This window comes from Wolffia australiana, chromosome 4 (assembly GCF_029677425.1).
Source record: "Wolffia australiana isolate 7733 chromosome 4, ASM2967742v1".
Classification (NCBI taxonomy): domain Eukaryota; kingdom Viridiplantae; phylum Streptophyta; class Magnoliopsida; order Alismatales; family Araceae; genus Wolffia; species Wolffia australiana.
The window spans coordinates 21,863,573-21,882,285 of NC_135838.1; the positions used below are offsets into that span (position 1 = coordinate 21,863,573).

General features: G+C 33.6%; 1 protein-coding gene across 1 annotated transcript; it reads left to right on the plus strand.

Annotated features, from left to right (window-relative positions):
- The first annotated feature begins 1,104 nt into the window (after positions 1-1,104).
- Positions 1,105-3,993, plus strand: LOC144702384 (S-adenosyl-L-methionine-dependent methyltransferases superfamily protein). The gene is made up of 7 exons (XM_078574407.1): positions 1,105-1,271; positions 1,364-1,460; positions 1,563-1,701; positions 1,773-1,855; positions 1,931-2,065; positions 2,139-2,243; positions 3,626-3,993. The coding sequence occupies exons 1-7, from the start codon at positions 1,144-1,146 to the stop codon at positions 3,758-3,760; spliced, it is 822 nt and encodes a 273-aa protein (XP_078430533.1). The 5' UTR covers positions 1,105-1,143; the 3' UTR covers positions 3,761-3,993.
- Positions 3,994-18,713: the final 14,720 nt, after the last annotated feature.

Sequence of the window (18,713 nt, forward strand, 5' to 3'; positions counted from 1 at the left end):
TGTAGCTGTGTTTTTTTTTCGAAAATAAAGAGATTCACATTGTTAGTCAGTGATTATTATCCTGGTTTAAACTTTTCAATCCATCAAAAGAAGAGGTAGAATTGTTTTGAACACACTAGGAGACTCCAAAAGTGAAGAATAACGTAATTAAAAAGCATTGAACATGATTTAAGGCCTAAATTTTTGAGGTTCTAGTTTTTGCATTTGTATTCTTTGTTTATTTTGATTAATACTTTTTTAAAATCACATAATAAATTTTCTAGAGTTTTGGATCAAATTATCACCATTTCCCCTGAATATGCTGTGGTTATTTGTAGTGACTTCATATGCAAAAGCCTCAACTTTTGTTCCACCAAATATTGCTATTTCAGATAAAATAAATGATTTTTTAAGGTCGTCTTCCCATCTATATAAATTTGTTGAGTTTTGATCCCCAAATCTTTGTTTGACCACCTCGTACTCATGCGAGTCAATATTCTTGGGTGTTGACTTTTCTTGACCTTTGGGTGTTGACTTTTGAAAACCATAACTTTATACTCAAACCTCCCATTTGTATTACTTACATCTCTGGATACCTATCATCAACAGTTCTCATCTATACCAAAAATTTTCCAATTCTGAAAACAACTGCTTGGTCATGAGCACAATTCTTCGTCTCTCGTGCTCTCTCTTGCTCCTGGAGTTAGCGATCTCTTGACGGTGAAGACACAGAGACATGGCAAGGTTGACGACGACGTCTCATGTTTTTCTTGTATCAGCTTGATGATCAACCTGCCAATAGTTTGCATTCGTCCGCGTCCCAATACGCTTCTCCATGTCATCAACCTTGTCACATATCCATGTCTTCACCGTCAAGATATCACTAACTCCAGGAGCAAGAGAGAGAGGGCAAGAGGGAGAGGGAGAACTGTGCTCATGACCAAGGAGTTATTTTCAAAAGAGAAAAGTTAGGTATGGATGAGAAATGTTAGATGATAGGAATCCAAATATGTAAATAATACAAACCCATCTGAAGTGATGTAAATACTACAAACCCATGTGAGAGAGAGAAAGTACATCAACCAATTTTTTAAGCCGTCTTCGACAACTTATTTGAGTTATTTCATCTCTCTCTCTCTCTCTCTCCATGTCGAAGTTCCACTGATGCGCACAAGACCCAGCAAACCCATCTGTCCTGACATGGAGGAGGCCACGGCGGACGTTGCCGCCAAGAAGCAGCAAAGTTCAGCTGGCCCAGACTCAGCTTCTGCCTATCTTAATCCCAGTTACTGGTCAGAAAAACACTGCATCGTCTTCTTCCTTCCGACCCACGACGGATTTTCAATCAATCTTCTACGTCTTCTCAACACCCAGATTTTTTCAGGGACAAGAGATTCGCAGAGGAGGAGCACTACGAGTGGCTAAAAGACTACTCCCACTTTCGACATCTTTTACGCCGCCATCTCCGCCCCTTCCAGTCCGTAAGAACCCAGATGAATTTCTTCCCTTCTTTCCTTTTTTCCCATTCTTCCAGTCCGTAAGGCACGCCAACTGTTTGTAAAATTGTTTTCTTGGCTTATCAGATCTTGGAAATCGGGTGCGGCAGTTCACGGCTATCCGAGGCCTTGGCAGAGGATGGCGTCTCCGATATCACCACCAGCGACATTTCTGAAACCGCCGTCGAGATGACACGCCGGCGTCTACAAGCCAAAGGCCTCAAAGGTGCTTTCTCAATGCGCTATTTTCATGCCCATTAGTCTTTCTCTGTCTAAAAATGTTAGTCTTGGCGATAGGAATCAATGTAATGGTGGCTGACATGCTCAGCCTCCCCTTCGAGGACGATCACTTCGACTTGGTGATCGAGAAAGGAACGATGGTGATTACTTTCTGCTGTTAGAGACTATCGCGAACGTTGTTTGGATTTCTCATCTTTAGAAATTTGGATGAGAAGGATGTGCTGTTCGTGGACTGCGGTGATCCTTGGAATCCGCGGCCGTCGATGGTGGAGAAAGTGATGGCAATGTTGAAAGGCGTGCAGAGGGTACTGAAGCCTGATGGGATATTCATCTCTATTTCGTTTGGGCAGGTAGATGCCAGCGAATCCTGGGTTTGATTTGCAAATGAGTTCGTTGTTTCTTACTTGGTTGTTCGTGTTGTAGCCGCATTTCAGGCGCCGCTTCTTCGAAGACCCAGAATTTACTTGGTCATTTGAGTACGAAACATTTGGGGAGGAGTTCCACTACTTCTTCTATACGTTGAAAAAGGTAGCTATTCTGATTTCTTATCCTTTCTTTCTTTCTTTCTTTCTTTCTTCTTCTTTTGGGTTTTGACTCTTGTTCTTATGGCTTCTTCTTCTTGTCTTCATCTTCTACTTCCATCTGGCTTCATTCTCATCGTCGCCGTCGCCTTCCTCATCATCATCATCATCTTCTATCTAGCATCATCATCATTAGCACCATTGTAATCATCTTCTTCTAATTCCATCACCATCATCATTTTCTTCCAGCTTCATCATCTTCTTCTTCGAGCTTCATCCTCTTCTTCTTCTAGCTTCATCATTTTCTTCTTCTAGCTTCATCATTTTCTTCGTCTAGCTTCATCATCTGCATCTTCTTCTTCTAACTTTATCAGGTCATCATCTTCTTCATCTAGCCTCATCATCTTCTTCGTTTTCTAACTTAATCACCATCATCATCTTCTTCCTCTTCTAAATTCATCACCATCATCATCATCATCTTCTTCCTCTTCTAAATTCATCAGCATTATCGTCATCTTCATCTTCTTCTAACTTCGTCACCCTCATCTTCTTCTTCATCTACATTCTTCATCGCCTTCTTCATGTAGCTTCATAGTTATATCTTCTTCTTCTTCTAACTTCACCGTCATCGACTTCTTCATATAGCTCCATCATCTTCTACTTCTAGCTTCTTCTTCTTCTAATGTCATGTAGCTTCATCATCATCTTATTCTTCTAACATAGTCATCATCTTCTTTATTCCTCTTTTCATTGTCATCATCATCATAATCATTATCTTTTTGTTCCTCTTTTCATCGTCATCATCATCATAATCATCATCGTCGTCCTTGTCATCATCATAATCATCATCATTGTCCTTGTCATCGTCGTCGTCATCATCATCATCATCATAGTCTTCGTCATCATTATCATCTGCTTCTTCATCTAGCTTCTTCATCATTATCTTTTTCTTCTTCTGCTAATTTCGTCATCAGCATCTCTGTCCTCAAGCTTCATCATCATCATCTTCTTCTCACATCATCACAATCATTATCTTCTTTGTATAGCTTCTTCATTATCATCTTCTTCTTCGAACACCACCACCAACATCATAGTCTTTATCTATCTTCTTCATCATCATCGCTGTCATCATCTTCTGACATCATCACCATCATCATCTTCTTTATCTGGGTTCTTCATCATCAATTTCATCTTCTTTTCGTTTCATAATCATCATCATAATCGTCATCATCTTCTTCTTCTAACATCAACACCATTATCATCTGTTTCTTCTTTGTCATCTTCTTCATCTAGCTTCATTATGAGCATCTGATGATCATCATCTTCTTCTTCTTCTTCGTCGTCTTCTTCTTCTTCTGCTGCTGCTGCTGATCTGGAGTTTGATTTCAGGGACTAAAGCAGGCGGATGAGGCCGATCAGAACTGTGAGGATAAGCTTACACTACCTCCCATTGACTATTTTCACGAGGAATTGGGGAAGGAAGACTTCATCTTTAGAACCTGCGTAGAAGAATTGAATTTATGAGCGGGAATGGTTGCATGAGCAGTCTTCGGACCATACCAGTAAGGAGAATCTGGTGCCGTGATGTTTTCTTGGGAAGTCAGTACCCTTTTTGCCCATGTGATGACTTTGCACCTTCTTTTCGGCCACCTTTATTGGATTGTCAGGGGTTCGGGTGCCAATTACAAACACAATAGCTTCATATTGGTGTAACACGTTGAGGAGAAACCCAAGTAAAATCATTGCTTAAAAATGTATGACTAGGTTGCAGTTTTACAGACTTCTAAAATGGTGGTCACTGGACTGCATTCATCTGCACAAAAATAAAATAAAAGAGTTTTCCCTTATTCCTGTTGTTTTGGATGATCAGATTTGGTTTGCTTTTAGGGCTGGAAGTTTGATAAAAAACCTGTCCAGATTTAAATTGTGGTAAATATTATTTTCAAAATAGAGAATGGAGGGCAACCTGTTCGGATGAATGATAGGAAGTCTAGTCAAGCACTAATGGTCATTGTCGAGAAGAGTTTTCCCCTTCCACCTTAGATTCATGGCCCATCCCAGGTAAAGAGTTCAATCATTCATGGCCTGAATTTACTAATATTGTTACCCTGAACATTGTTACATAGAATAACCTAAGTCCATTAGAAACAAGCTAATACTTAGCAATATCCATTTTTTTCACATCCATGAGAGATCGATGCAACTAAAGGACCTGTAAAACATGATATAAGAAACGAATGGGATATACTTAGACACTACCTATACCACATATCGTTGGTGTATCATGGAGATGTTTCCCTACGAATGATGCTGAACTCTGAGTAATTGTCAAAGGTGAGATCGCATTTCTCTTGTAAGGTTAGTAATGAGCCTAGATGTAATATAGTTCAGGGCCAAGATGCTGAGAGACTGATGTAAAGACAATAAACTTGGATGTGAAGGCATTGTGGATTCATCTCAAAACACTCGTACGAGTTTGTAACACATTTCCAGTGATCTGTGAGAATCAAATCATAAGAGGTATTTGATGAACTCAATTTTCAGGGGGTTTACTAGTATATAAAACCAATCAAATCATATTTCTAAAATATCACTAGAATGAGATAGGATGATAAAGGATTGCCTGCACCAGAAATATAGGTTATAAATTTAATATCGCTTTCAATATTAATGAGGGGATGAGAAAGGATAAAATTAAATTAGAGAGAAATGGAAAAATGTGAGACAAGAAGGTTATAATTATATTTATAGATACTATGAATATTTATATGGAACGTGGGATACTAGAGGGTTGTGGGTATTTTGAGAGATCTTGAGGGAGAGAAAGAGAGAGAAAGATACATCGATAGATAGAGAGAGAGGAAGAGAGAGAAATGAAGGATAATAGATAAAAATGATAAGTTTTAAAGTATGAAGGATAGTATGAAAGACATGGATGGATCTAAATGAAATTGGTGTTAAAAACATGAGACCACTATAACTGCAAGATAACCAGCCTTCAATCCTTACCTACGATCAAGATCAATCTAGCTGTAGCTTCAAGATGAACCTCTCATCTTCAGTGTTCTCTTTAACCTTCAGCCAACTCAAGAATACTGATAAAATACTAAATGGATCTCAAAAGGCCTAAAAAGGAGTAATTCCAAAATAGTTTTTACTAGTTTATGGCACTTTGCTTATAGATCCACTGAGCATTACAAGGCAGAATGACAAAGTTGCTTCAAATTTTACTTCAAACCTTGATGCAAATATATGTAGCTTCCAAGCCAATCATACATTCCATATCTCATTCCATGTAAATTAATATCATGCATTCAATATAGTCCGCATGTGATGCTTATAATGAAGTCAGTAAAAACATGATCGGACTTGGTGAATTATGATTGAAATTGCAATACTAACATCATTAGTCTTTAAGCATGTGTTCTAAATATTCCTATTCAAAGGATACTTGTAAATGTTATTGAAGTATCTGGATAGAATAACACTACATTTCCTCACTCATAAGATGAGTATGGCCGGTCCTATATGATGGAAATATATGTGGCCGGAAGCCAATCACACATTCCATATCTCGCTTCATTTTGCCTAATAGAAGATATTCATTATAGTGCATGTGTGATATTTATAATGAAGTCTAGAATACCTGAGCGGACTTAGTGAATTATGATGAGATTCTAATATGGAGTTTACTAGTCTTTAAGCATGTGTTCTAAATATTCCTATTGGAAGAACTCGAGAAGGATTGCCGGTCACGTAGCCATTCATGTAGAGATACTAAGGATAGATAGTGGGTGCTCTTTAGTTGAAAGGGTTTACTGAATTGACCCGTATGAATCCCTAAATAAATTATACCAAACTATCAATCAGGCTGATTCATACCATGATTGTGTAAGTGGTCCGTAGACCTTAGACTACAAAGATGTCTTGTGGATGGACCATTATACTTTGATTATGACCTACGAGTTCCTAGTCATGAGATTCTAAACACACTTAGTTTAAGTCGGTCATGGAGTGCACAAAGATGACCGAATGGTCAAGCTAGGATAATTCACCCAAGTTATAAAAGGAGAGGGGTCAAGGAAGATGATGTGATGAAGTTCGAGGCCACGACAATGAAATATTAAAGAAGAGTTCTCTAATGATTTCTAAACGCATCAATAGGAAACCGAGGGACCGGTCAGGGTTTGACAATTGATAGTACCCTAACGCTTAACCAATCAACTAGGTTAAATTGATATGACATTAACTAATCTGCATGATGATATAGATAATTACTTCTGAAGGCCAATAAAGATGATGTGATGAAGTCTAGTATTGTTAACTAGACTGATGCATGGGCCTAGAGGGTCACACACAATTGGTCTTTTTGGACGTTGGAAGATATACTTAAAGTTTGGAGGTTTTCAAGAAAAATGTGCACTTAGTATAAATAGAGATAGGCCTTCAACAAAATTTACCCAGTCCCTAATTTTTAAGGGCTCTTCCCTTCTTCTCCCATCTCCCCTTCGCTCCTCACCAATCCCAATGAGAATGGGATGTCGTAAGGATGACGATATAGCAGAAATGGGGCTTATTAAAGTAAAAGAGGAGATTTGACATGCCTAGGATTTTATGGATACGTCTAGTGGCTGTATAATTAAGCACCTCTACAGATCTCACTCGGGGTTCCAAGAAATCACAGGTTTTGCCTTAGTGATTCATTTCATTGGTTTTCTTGATAACATTACAATTCTCTTAAAAGTCTTCCACTGCAAATCGTCTTAAGTTTCATCCAGATCACAAAAAACTTCAGCATGGATAAGTAAATATCAATTCTGGAAGGTGAAAGATTTAAAGTCATTGACCTTCTTCATTCCATCTCATCAGTGTTGTCATCGCAACAATTTTGGGTTCTGAAACATAACTTCTGAAATAAATTATAATGATTCGGAATGGATATCCATGAAATATTTCACACATAAATTCCAGTCCACACATGTTTAGGAGCCAAAATATAAATGATAAAAAATTTACTTCTAAGTATTTATTGCACAACGTGGTTAATAATGCAAGTAACATGCTGTTCGTATAGTAAATCCATGTATGTTATGTTCTTATTTTCCATGATAAGATCATAAATGTATGCCATTAAAAATAAAAATGATTTACTGCTTCTCAAAATAAGTTTTATTATTTTTTTCAATTTTTTGGTAATTTAAATTGCAAGGCAAATAATATAATGAGTCAAAACATTGTTGCATATATTTCAAATTTAAAGGATTTTATTATTTTTTAGAAGCATATTATCCATTTCCCTAATTTTCTGGTAAACTAATGCAATTCACTGACAATTAGTTCTTAAAGGAAGTAATGTTATAGCATATAATGCACGTTATTTATTTATTTTGATATTTTTAGGAGATTTAAATGCATTATACATGATACTACTTGTGTCAGTATGATTTTCTTCAGACTATGGCCAGTGATAATGCCATTTTAAAAAATAGTTTATCATTATTTTTTTACATTTAAAAATGTATATCCAATAAATGAGACCCTAATTGTTTTTGGAATAAAGGAAGCTGTGTTTTCATGACACATTGTATCATATGTTTCTATGGTCATAAATCCAAAAAATGTGTTTTATATATTTTACCTTTTTTAGGTATTTTTGGCAGAACTTGATAAAAGAAATAATTAATAAAGGCATTCTAATCATGTATTGACATGTATCCATGAAAACATAAATGATTGAGTCTTTGAAAAGTATGAATATTTTACGCCACACTAGAAATCTGTGATGAGAAGAGATAAAAAATCAAAGGCTATGATTGCTCCAACATCAACTTGTGATATCTAAGTAATCCAAAAAATTCAGGCTGAAATCTGAATGCTATTCTCTTTACTTTCTCTATCGATGGTGGTCTGATCTTTAAATAGACCTTTCAATTCAACTAAAAAAGCATTCTTGAAGTTTTCTAAATTATGATTAGCAGACTTATTTGGTGACTCAGAGTCTCATTAGGATTTGTTCTTATATTCGAAGAGCAAAGGATTGAACCTGTGATAATCTAATCAGTAATTGTGAAGAGAACAAATCACTTGGCCTATTAGGCACGTGACTACGAGTTTATTGTGATCATCATCTTTTATAGGTTGACATCTTTATCTTTTTTGATGTTATTGCCATCAATGGCTAAGGTTTTCAACACAAGCTTTTTCTCTCGCTGATGTGCATTCACCATCCCCATCCCCACTAGAAATAGTAAATCTACATCACTTGCACAAACTGCTGCTAATTATTGCATATCCATCACAAATATTTGTTGGGATCAGCAACCATAATTCATTCATCTTCTTCACTCCACTCACTCAAATACCACCAATCCTCATCCAACACAGCCAAACTTCCTGCTTAGGTATGTAAATATAATTTCTTTCAATACAATGCATTAAAGTTCAAAAAAGTTATAATTTTTTTATAAATTACGTTAAATTATTTTCTTATCCATAGATTTGATTTTAAACTCTTCACTTGTTTGATTGTCTTAAATTTAATTTAATTCTTGAAATATTTATAAATCATAAAAATATAAATTAAATTTAAAATCCAGTTTTTGAATAGATTCACCCTCCGGATTTGACCCTAACTTTATGCTCATATGGATGACCAACTGTATTTTTGTACAAATTAGAAGCATTAAATGATAAGATGGACTTTGTAACATGTTTCCTACTTTTATCAAATCACACTTTATAACATGTATCCTTGTGTGTTGGCCTTCAAAATACATTTCTAATAATTTGAGCTCAAAGTTTTGTCTTAACATAGGTACAAGTGTTTGATCCTAGTTATCGAAATTTATATCTACTTATTTTCCTCGATGCAATGTGTCACTGAAACTTAAATTTATATAATCAGTTCTATGATTGGCACCTAATAATGCCTTTTCAAAATTATTAGCACTAGCATTGAGAAAATCCGTCACAGAAAATGAAGTGAACGAGAACAGAAACACAGTTGACAGACAAAAATGTGAGAAAAAACCCATAAAATACATCAAAAACATCTAAATATAGTTGTTAAAATATGGTTTCTAAAAAATTTAATTTCATGGGGATCTTAGGTCATAAAACTTGACAAAAAAATCATAAAATGAATAAAAAATACTATAATGAATAATTAAGCACTGATGATGTGATGCATCCATATATCATCATTTTAATGGAAATTAAATAGTTAAAATAAAATTTAATACTTTTGAATATAAATAATGTCTTAGGTATCATTTAATCCAATTTTTTTGTTTTGACTTTGAACTATATGTTTTAAGGAAACAGAAAAACTTGATAAGTATGGCGAAAAGAAACTCTTAGATTCAAGAGGATGATTTGGGTTATTTAATTCTATTTATCAACCCTTGTGCCCTCAAAATTAGTGTTACACCGAAATTTTTATTATTTTAATAATTTGAGGTATCTGAATACTGCTCATGGATTAATAAAAGGACTGAAAACGTAGTTTTATCAGTATTTTTCTTAAATGTGTTTGATAGAATAATTGTCCATTTAGTCATCAATAAAATCACTAATTATTCTACTAACCACGAAAAAAGGCTCAAATGGTATGACCCATTGTAACCACCCCACAATGAAAAAAAGTGGTGATCTTTTAGTTCTTCAGTCTATCAAGATGTGTTTTTTAGGTGTGTCATTTCCCCAATGAGGCTGAACCTAAATCTGGGCTTGAGAAATATCTATCAATAAATTAATAAGGCATGCATTGACTAATTATGTGGAATGTCATCTTTTTGATGTGATTTGGAATAGCTTTTGTTAGTTCTTATTTATGAACCATTACAAAAAAAAGTCATTTAGACAAAAATAATTAATTATTTGAAAATTGGCTACATTTGTTTGTAGATGCTAGTGAAAAAATAATGGATATAAACTAAGTAATTTATATACCTAGGGAATACATTCGTGAATTTATTTGACTGTCATATTTTTTATAACATGGGAATTTAATTTATGTATATAGTCTCTATGTACTAATGGTACTTATATATCCAATAGTGGAGATAGAGAAATCCAAGTCAACACGATATTCATACATTTTTACACTGTATTTTTAACTAATTAATAATGATTTCCAAATTAGTTCTTTCCTACTTCCTTAATGAATTAGTATTCCAATAAAACTCTGGATTAGGTATTGGAAATAAGTGCTAGTGATATGCTTTTAAAGGTGAAAATTTTGTGTTTATGCTTTGTATTCCTGATTTCTATATTGTTTATATTCAATAAATGATTTTTGTCTATATTGTTTCTATATCACCATAATTCTATCTTTACACAAAATATTATTACTCTGGTTAGAGGTCCCATATCTCCAACTGCCTAGGAGTTCAAAAAAATACATAAAATTGTTGGAAATGTGTAACAGTCTGTCACACCTATTTTCATGTTGTTTTAGGTATCTTCTTGGTGTTAAGGATTCTGTTCCTACTCAAAAACAATAGTAAAGGAAAGAAGAAGGAAAGAGAAAAAAAAGAGATGCAGAATCAAGATCATTGTATCTTGATTATCTTGGTGGTTAATATTGGTTGATAATTATAGTCTAACACTATAGTTGTAAATATGAAGATACTCCATTATAAGCATAGCCCTTATAACAAATCATAATGGCTATAACAAAATGAATTGTAATTTTTATGTTTAATCATACTAATTATGTTTAATCATATATCTATATTCAATCATATATTAACAATTATTCTCAAAATGAGTATAAGGGGTACGTGTCTGAATTTTGCCAGGTACTTTTTATTAATGTTCCTATTGTTCCAAGTCAGCTCATTGTTGTCTTTTGACGAGTTGCTGACTCCTCTTCACTCAGTGCTTGATGCTCACACCTGACTCCCTAGGGTTGAAGTTGTGTGATCGTTTAACCACCCCCCCCCCCCCATATTAAGCCAAGCTCAATCTCTAGTGTTTTATGTCCTTGACACAGTCCATACTCCCTCCTAGTATGGCTTCAAACTTCAGTGTAACCCATAGTTGTGTAGATGTGAAGATGCTTAAGTTTACCTTCTTCAATAAGTTGGATTATCTCAATCTAAGCTATGGCTCTTCATGAGTCTCCCTGAACTCACACTAAGCCAACAAAAGGCTCATTGAGTCTTCCTAACACTCCACCAATTAAATATAAGACTCCTTGAACAACAACCACACAATTATTTTGAGTAGACAACAAAAGTCGATAATAGCTTGCATCCTACATTTAACTTCCATCTCAATCATATGATAACTTTCCCCTTCTCAAATATGAACTTAAAATTCCATATTCATTCACCTTATAAAGCCTTATATAAACCTCAGGTAGTATCTTAAAAATTATCAAATATTAGTTTTCAGGTATCATGCTTAACAATTAGATCTAATCTCAAAAGCTCAAAATATTAATGATCAAACATGAATCTCCTTTAATTTCCCACTTTAGTATTAATTTCCCTCTCTATCTTCAATCAATCTCTACTTCATACGGTTTCAACACCGAAATAAATTGTATTAACATTATTTCATGTTATCTGAAATATAGGTTTCTCAAGGCTTGAAAATTTATTTAAATAAATGTATCCAATTGCAAATATTTCTCAAAATCAGAAATACTATCTTATAAGTTATAATCAATATCAAGATAAAATACAGGCCTTATTATTTTCTCAATGAGATTATACTAAGTAAAAACTCTAGAAGTAATTATTGAGAATATGTCGTTACTTCTGGTATTTCAATTAACTATAGCCAATAAAATATTCAGGTTTGGATAAAATGAATCAACATAAATCGGTGAATGACTCAGATGAGAACCATAATAGCTTAATAGTATTATAAATATCAATTCTAAAATATTATAATAATATTAATATCATTATGCTTTTAGAATGTTTGATTTAGAGAAACCACTGGATGGGTAGGTACTGATATTTATTATAATAAAGTTGAATCACATATTATTTATCATTATAATAACGTTTGATTTAGAGCAGTATACAAATATTATTTATTACAATAAAGTTGAATCACAAAAAAATTATAAATTATTTCAGGTATAAACATCTAAAATATTGAAAGATGAAAATATCCCCATATTTTATTTGAAGTATAAATGTGTTTTAAAGGAAATAATTATTTTGAAATCAAGAAGGGGATGTAGTAAATTCAGATAAAAGAAATAATTAAAAGTATCTCAATATTATGGTCTATAGAAAAATGACTGGATATCCTATGTGAATTTTCTTAAAGTCTTAATGTCACTAAAATTGAAATTGCAATGTGAAAGCTTATGTTTTACCAAGTTTTCAGAACTTTCCTGTATGATTTTATGAAAGCAATCTCCTATAATCGATTTTAAGCAAATTGGTGAAAATATTTATGTTAAGCACATTTGACATTAGGTTCACTTAAAATTTGGAATTTGAATAACAAATGGAACTAATATGCTTGAATGAATCTTTCAAATAGGATCTTTAAAGAAGGGGCTGTTTTCAGAGATAAATCGAATCTAGAGTTAGAAGAGAAAAATAAGAACATACATTTTAATCCTAGATTCAAAATTTGCAAAATTTTATATCATTGGGTAAATGCTGCTGAGGATCTTTGAATATGAGATGTTTAGTGAGTATCTACAGGACCTAAGTATCAACAAGGGTGCTACGAACATTTATTTTTTCCCCAGAGTGCTTCCACCATCTTGAATGCTTAGAGGAGATCGTGTGTGAATCACGTTCATTTCTCTCAACAGACCATCAATAGCACCCATAGCTACAGCTCAAACTCGATTACTTCCAAATAACTGGTGTATCTAACAACTAACTTCAAGGTAGTAATATAAAGGATAATAAGTATAAAGTCACATAATGCTGTAGACAAGGAAATAAGTTAGTGATCATAAAAGTAATTATAATATAAGAAAGATAATATCGAAGATATAAGATTTTATTTATATAATGCGCAACAATGTTTAATGGTATATGGATAAAACACAAGGATGAGAATAAAAGGTGTAGGGTTTTATTATCACACGAAATAAGGTTGTCATATGTATAAATGATAGGTGGGGAATATGCGAAGAAGATAATGCTTTAGCTTATAATAAAAATTTTAAGGGTGTACGAATATTTCAGAGATATATTTGATTTTAGTAAAATACAATAACAAAGGGATAAAGAGAAAAAAATTTAAGGTGAGAATAATAATTCGGGATTAAGTGATAAGGAAGAGACATAAAATAAGATTAGGGGTATATTATTTAAAAAGTCAGATTGTAGATATGTATGTACATATATTTAGATTTAGGTCGTTATTTACGATAGTATGAAAAAAAAATTGAAGAGCTTGTATTGAGATAGTCTTGTCCATTGTGCTTTGATGAATTTAGAGTTTTTGAAACTTCTCTTGTGCTTTACAAGCTTGTGAGCATTCGTGCACGACCTCACCCGTCAGATGTTTTTTGCAAATATTTGAGAGGCTCTCTTATCGATCTCTGACTTACACTGAAAAAAGTTCACTTTATGGGTAGGGAAGAAGCTTAGTGCACCATGGACTTGACAACCTACCTCCTGGATCACTTATGGTTCCCACAATATCAAACGTTGGTTCCCTGGTATTGCAACTTGATGTGCACTTAACGAAGGTTATGGCCAGGGTTGGAGATTGATGTCTTTACCCACACATCATTTGATATTCCTAAAGGAAGAGGCCAACAGCTGAAACTAATTGGTAACAATGGAACGTTCTCTAAATCTGTACTACCTCGTCTCTATCAACCATTTCTTCCAAGTTACCACTTTTGAAAACATGTATCCCACATCCTTATTACTTGTCATCCAATCATACGCCCCAGAAACCAAACCAAATGAATGAGATAAGAAAATTTCAATATTACCATATGCTTCTTTAAAAATATTGTATCGCAGAAATTATATCTTTCCATTTAATAAATGACTTATTATGGTAAGGTGTTCAGGCCTAGTTGGCTTGAAGTCTAGCCTCTCTTTTTTCCTCATCCATTTCACGCCACGGCCCATTGGGACATGATCATCTCTTCTTGTTTTCTTCTTCACGTGCCAGGCCCACATTGCAGCTTAAAAATGTACAGAGTTTATTCACATAAAAAAAGAAAAAAATATGAGCATGGGAAGCTATGAGACTTATAGATTCACATGCCTGTACATTGGCTTTTCACGTAGATGACCCATTTGATATGTCGGAGGACACAGTGCCAGGCGTGGACCATGGCTGAAATAGGCCTAGCTCCCTGAGCCAGCCTTGTAGTGGGGGCTGCGATGTAGGTTAGCTAACTATGAACTCCAACTTCTGTAGGCCTCTATAGAAGCTGTAACCAAGGGGTTCTTCGGGGGCAACTCGGCCCCCTTCTCTTGTTTCCTCATATGTATTTCATCATACAGACATAAAGTTCAAATATATTTTATGTGCCTTGTATCTGCTGCTTATTTTTTTGGTTGTGATGTAAATTTCTCATCTTCTCATGTGATTCTTCATTTTCTGGTCCTGAACATAACATCTCATCCATCCATTTAAACCTTCTTCAATTCAACTTGGATCATAATTAACGTAAAATAATAGTTGGATAATAGTTTATTTTACCAAGTCAGGTTAAATAATATCATCATAACCATGACTTAATTATATTATATGGAAGAGACATTAAATCTGTACTTTAACGCAGAATTCACATTATAAAAATAAAAAAAATCAATGTGTGCGATACAGCTGACACCAAAATGCAGATAATAGGGGTTATAATTGTGCCAAATTTCCTTTAATGCAAATGGTTTAACATTTGATTGTTGACTCATTAATCACCTCATCATAAACATTTCTTGGGCATGCACAGTCAAGTGGGTTTCTATTTATCAATAGAGATAAATAATTCTCACCTATAAATGCACCAGTAATTTAAATGTTTCATAGGTCAAAGCAAATCACGTCAGTACATTAAATGGAATGTCCACTCAACTCACTAAAATATCTGCTGTAGGGGGAAAAACTAATCAGCTCAACCTAGTTGATGTATGTGTTTTCAATTATTCATCCCTTATTTATAGTCTTCTAACCATAATAAGTGCCTCATTCTGGTAAAAAAATAAGGATTCAACATGAGCAAGAATCATGGGGGAGGATGGATAAAATGTTGATCTAGATTCTGAAAACAGAGATGATCATCACTACAAAGATTAGGTCCATATTCCGTGCATCACTCATCCATTTCCTCCACTTTTTCATATGATTTTAATCTTCATTTTTCAGTCAATTAATAAAATGCATGTCATGGATGAGAATGAAGAAAAAAGCATGCTTTTAACAGTAGAGCCGTATCTGCTATCTGCATCACACTGTTATCATTATGATTCTTTCTGAGTCTTTGATATCGAACTTGATTCTTCAGGTGGAATCCTGGCTAAGTCTGTAAGGTGAGTGAGTTCATGAAAATGCACAATTGCGGATGGTGCCTAGGATTATGGGATATCAGGTGTTGGTGAAAATAAGATTTTGGGGGCAAACCTTGGAATTTTTAATTAAATTTATGATAGAGACCATATAAGATATTCTTTGAGAAAGTTGGTATAGCGGGGCAGACTGAGAGAGAGTGGGGAAAATCAATCATCAGTATTTCTAACATATTTATGATCATATATTAATCCCCAATATTTCATCCTCAAATTGGATCCTTGTATTATATTTGCAATTATCTGGTATCATTTTTATGGTTAAAGGCTGAAGAAAATATAAATCCCTCGTATCAAACATGTTGGAAAAACATGATCCATGGAACCTTGTCCTTCTGTCTAGCTAATTTCACATCAAATCAAGACTATCAAAAAGAGAGATAGGAAGAGAATATTTGTACATAGGGCATGATACTGAAATGCCTTCTATCATATTCCTGAGTGCATTGCCAATACTACCAAATATGTGCTTGGCTTGCTACCAATAACTTAAAGTTTGTGATTCGCTTGAAGAGGGCAAAAAGAGGAGTTATTGCATGGACCCAAGACACATTTCACTTTTCTCTAAATTCACCTTGAAAGCCCCCAAAAAAATCCTTTGCTCCACCTATTAGTAATCTTCCCATTTAATTATTTTAAAGTTTTACCAACATGAAAACTGGAAATATTCATTGTTACTCAAATTATTAGACTTGTTCAAATTTAATAAGTTTTTATTCAAATTTAATGTGATATGTAGAAAAATATATTCATTTGAAGTCAATTATCACTCCCTAGTGTCCCCAAGTTCAGTAGTCTCCAAACTAATGGTCACAATATCAACTGTTATCATTATGACTCCACAATGTAGTAGTTATTCTGTGTAAGTATCTGATATCATTCTCAAGATTTTATGAACTGGAAAAGGTAAAATATAGCTTCAAAGATGATTAACCACGTACAATAATCTTATCATTTAGTATATCAATGGACTTCATTATACCATCATATATGGAATAAATTAAGCAGGATTTACATATTACTATTGGTTTATAATAACACAATCAGGAAGTACTGATGAAGGCTGATTACGTATTAAATTTTAGAGTTGACGTACCTTTAATTTGCCTAAATCAAATAAATTTGTTAAATTAAAATGCCACATAGACATATAGTAGGAGTGAGGTCATCTCCACAGTGACTGGCCTTTAGAGGTGAATTTAATAATTGAGTTAGGGTGATATAGAATTCAATGTGATATTACTGGTAATTAAATAAATTAATTATAGTTGAGTAATAGAAGTAATAATAATACAGAAGATAGTGGAATAGCAGAAGATAACTAACTAGTATTTGGAAGGTAGTATCTAATGAAAGAGAGAATTGATAAAATAATTAATAGTAAGCAATAATGAATGGTGTGAGAGAGAACTAGATGAAGAGAGAAATAATAAAATATTTTATTTATATCTTTTTATAGGTATTTAAACTAGAAAAGAAGTAGGATGCTCGAAACAAATTAATGTTATCATAACTGAGAGTGATGTTAATGTAAATAGTGAAGAAAAATAAGAAATTAGTGAAATAGATGGAATAAAAATACTATTAATCGGATATAGGAGGTGATTCATTTTATTAATTGCAAATTATATGTAAGCTATGAGATGGATATAATGATGATGGATGTTAGGATTTAGTTACTTAGTGAGTAATATTTTATGGTAATAATGTTTTTAGAAGGTAATTGATAGAAGTATTTAATTTAGTAAAGGTAAGTAGAAGAATGAAGAAAAGAGGAAGTATTACTTTGTAACAAGAATCTGAAGAAGTTCTGCAAGGCACGAGTTTATGAGCATTAAGGAGTGATGAAGATTAAGATTCATATTACGAAGTCAAATCATCTTCATCTGAATGTTACGAAGTAAATGAAGATGTAGATTCTGGATCTTAGGACAGTGAAGATGAATATTAGGGTGTGAATTTATGAGCAAAAGAGATAGAGTGAAGAATGTTACATAGTGATTTAGATTCAGATGAAGATTCAGGCGCGACTTAAGGAGCAAAGTCAAGGATAAACAAGATAAAGATGAATCATAAAGAGTTTAGGTTATTTTGAACATTAGAAGTCACATCGAATGAAGAAAAAGCTATTGAGCAAAAATAAAAATAAACTACATCAAAATCATCTTGTTCTTTGAAAGAAAGAAGTTGACAGGAGAATGTCAGGAATCGGCAGATTACGAGAAGACTCGAGGAGCTGCTGCTTGGATCACATCTATATATATGCTTATATTTTAAGAGTAATAAACATATGTAGAAGTATAGGGGTTATCTAATTTATAAGAAAATTTAGTAGACAGATAGCAAGAATATTTAAGATCGTCTAGTCAACTAGATAGATAGCTTGAGAGAAATTAAGAAGAATGAGAAGAATTAAGAGGATTAGTAGATGAATTTTAGTTCATTTATTAAGATTTTTATATTTATTATTACCTTATAAGGATAGAAATATGATTTTTATAAGTAAATATATTTAAGAATTTTTTTAATATATTTGTATTTTTGCAGAACAAAATTGCAGGAAAATTGGGTGTTTTTGTCAATACCTTGCAACTGTTTGATAGAATGCTTTAATGAGGCTGCTAGACAAAAATAAGATAAAATCAGTTTTTTCATAGAATCAAACTAAAACTGAAGAATTGTTATACATTTGATAATGACAGAAAGTTACCAGATCTGCCCTGAATCGAAGAATGGGGTTGGGGATGCCAATCTCCACCCCTTAGCTTAAGTGTGATGTTTCTTCCTTTCCTCTATTTATGATGCATATTTCTGTCTTGATAGCTCTTCTCTGAAGCCTCCTCGAGCTTCTTGTTCAATGGCAGAGTTGTTACAACCATAGAAAACACTTCAAGCTCTAGAAGGAACCTCTGCCAGCATGTTTTTTTCCTGTAGTGAGATATGGGGTGTTTAGCCTTAAA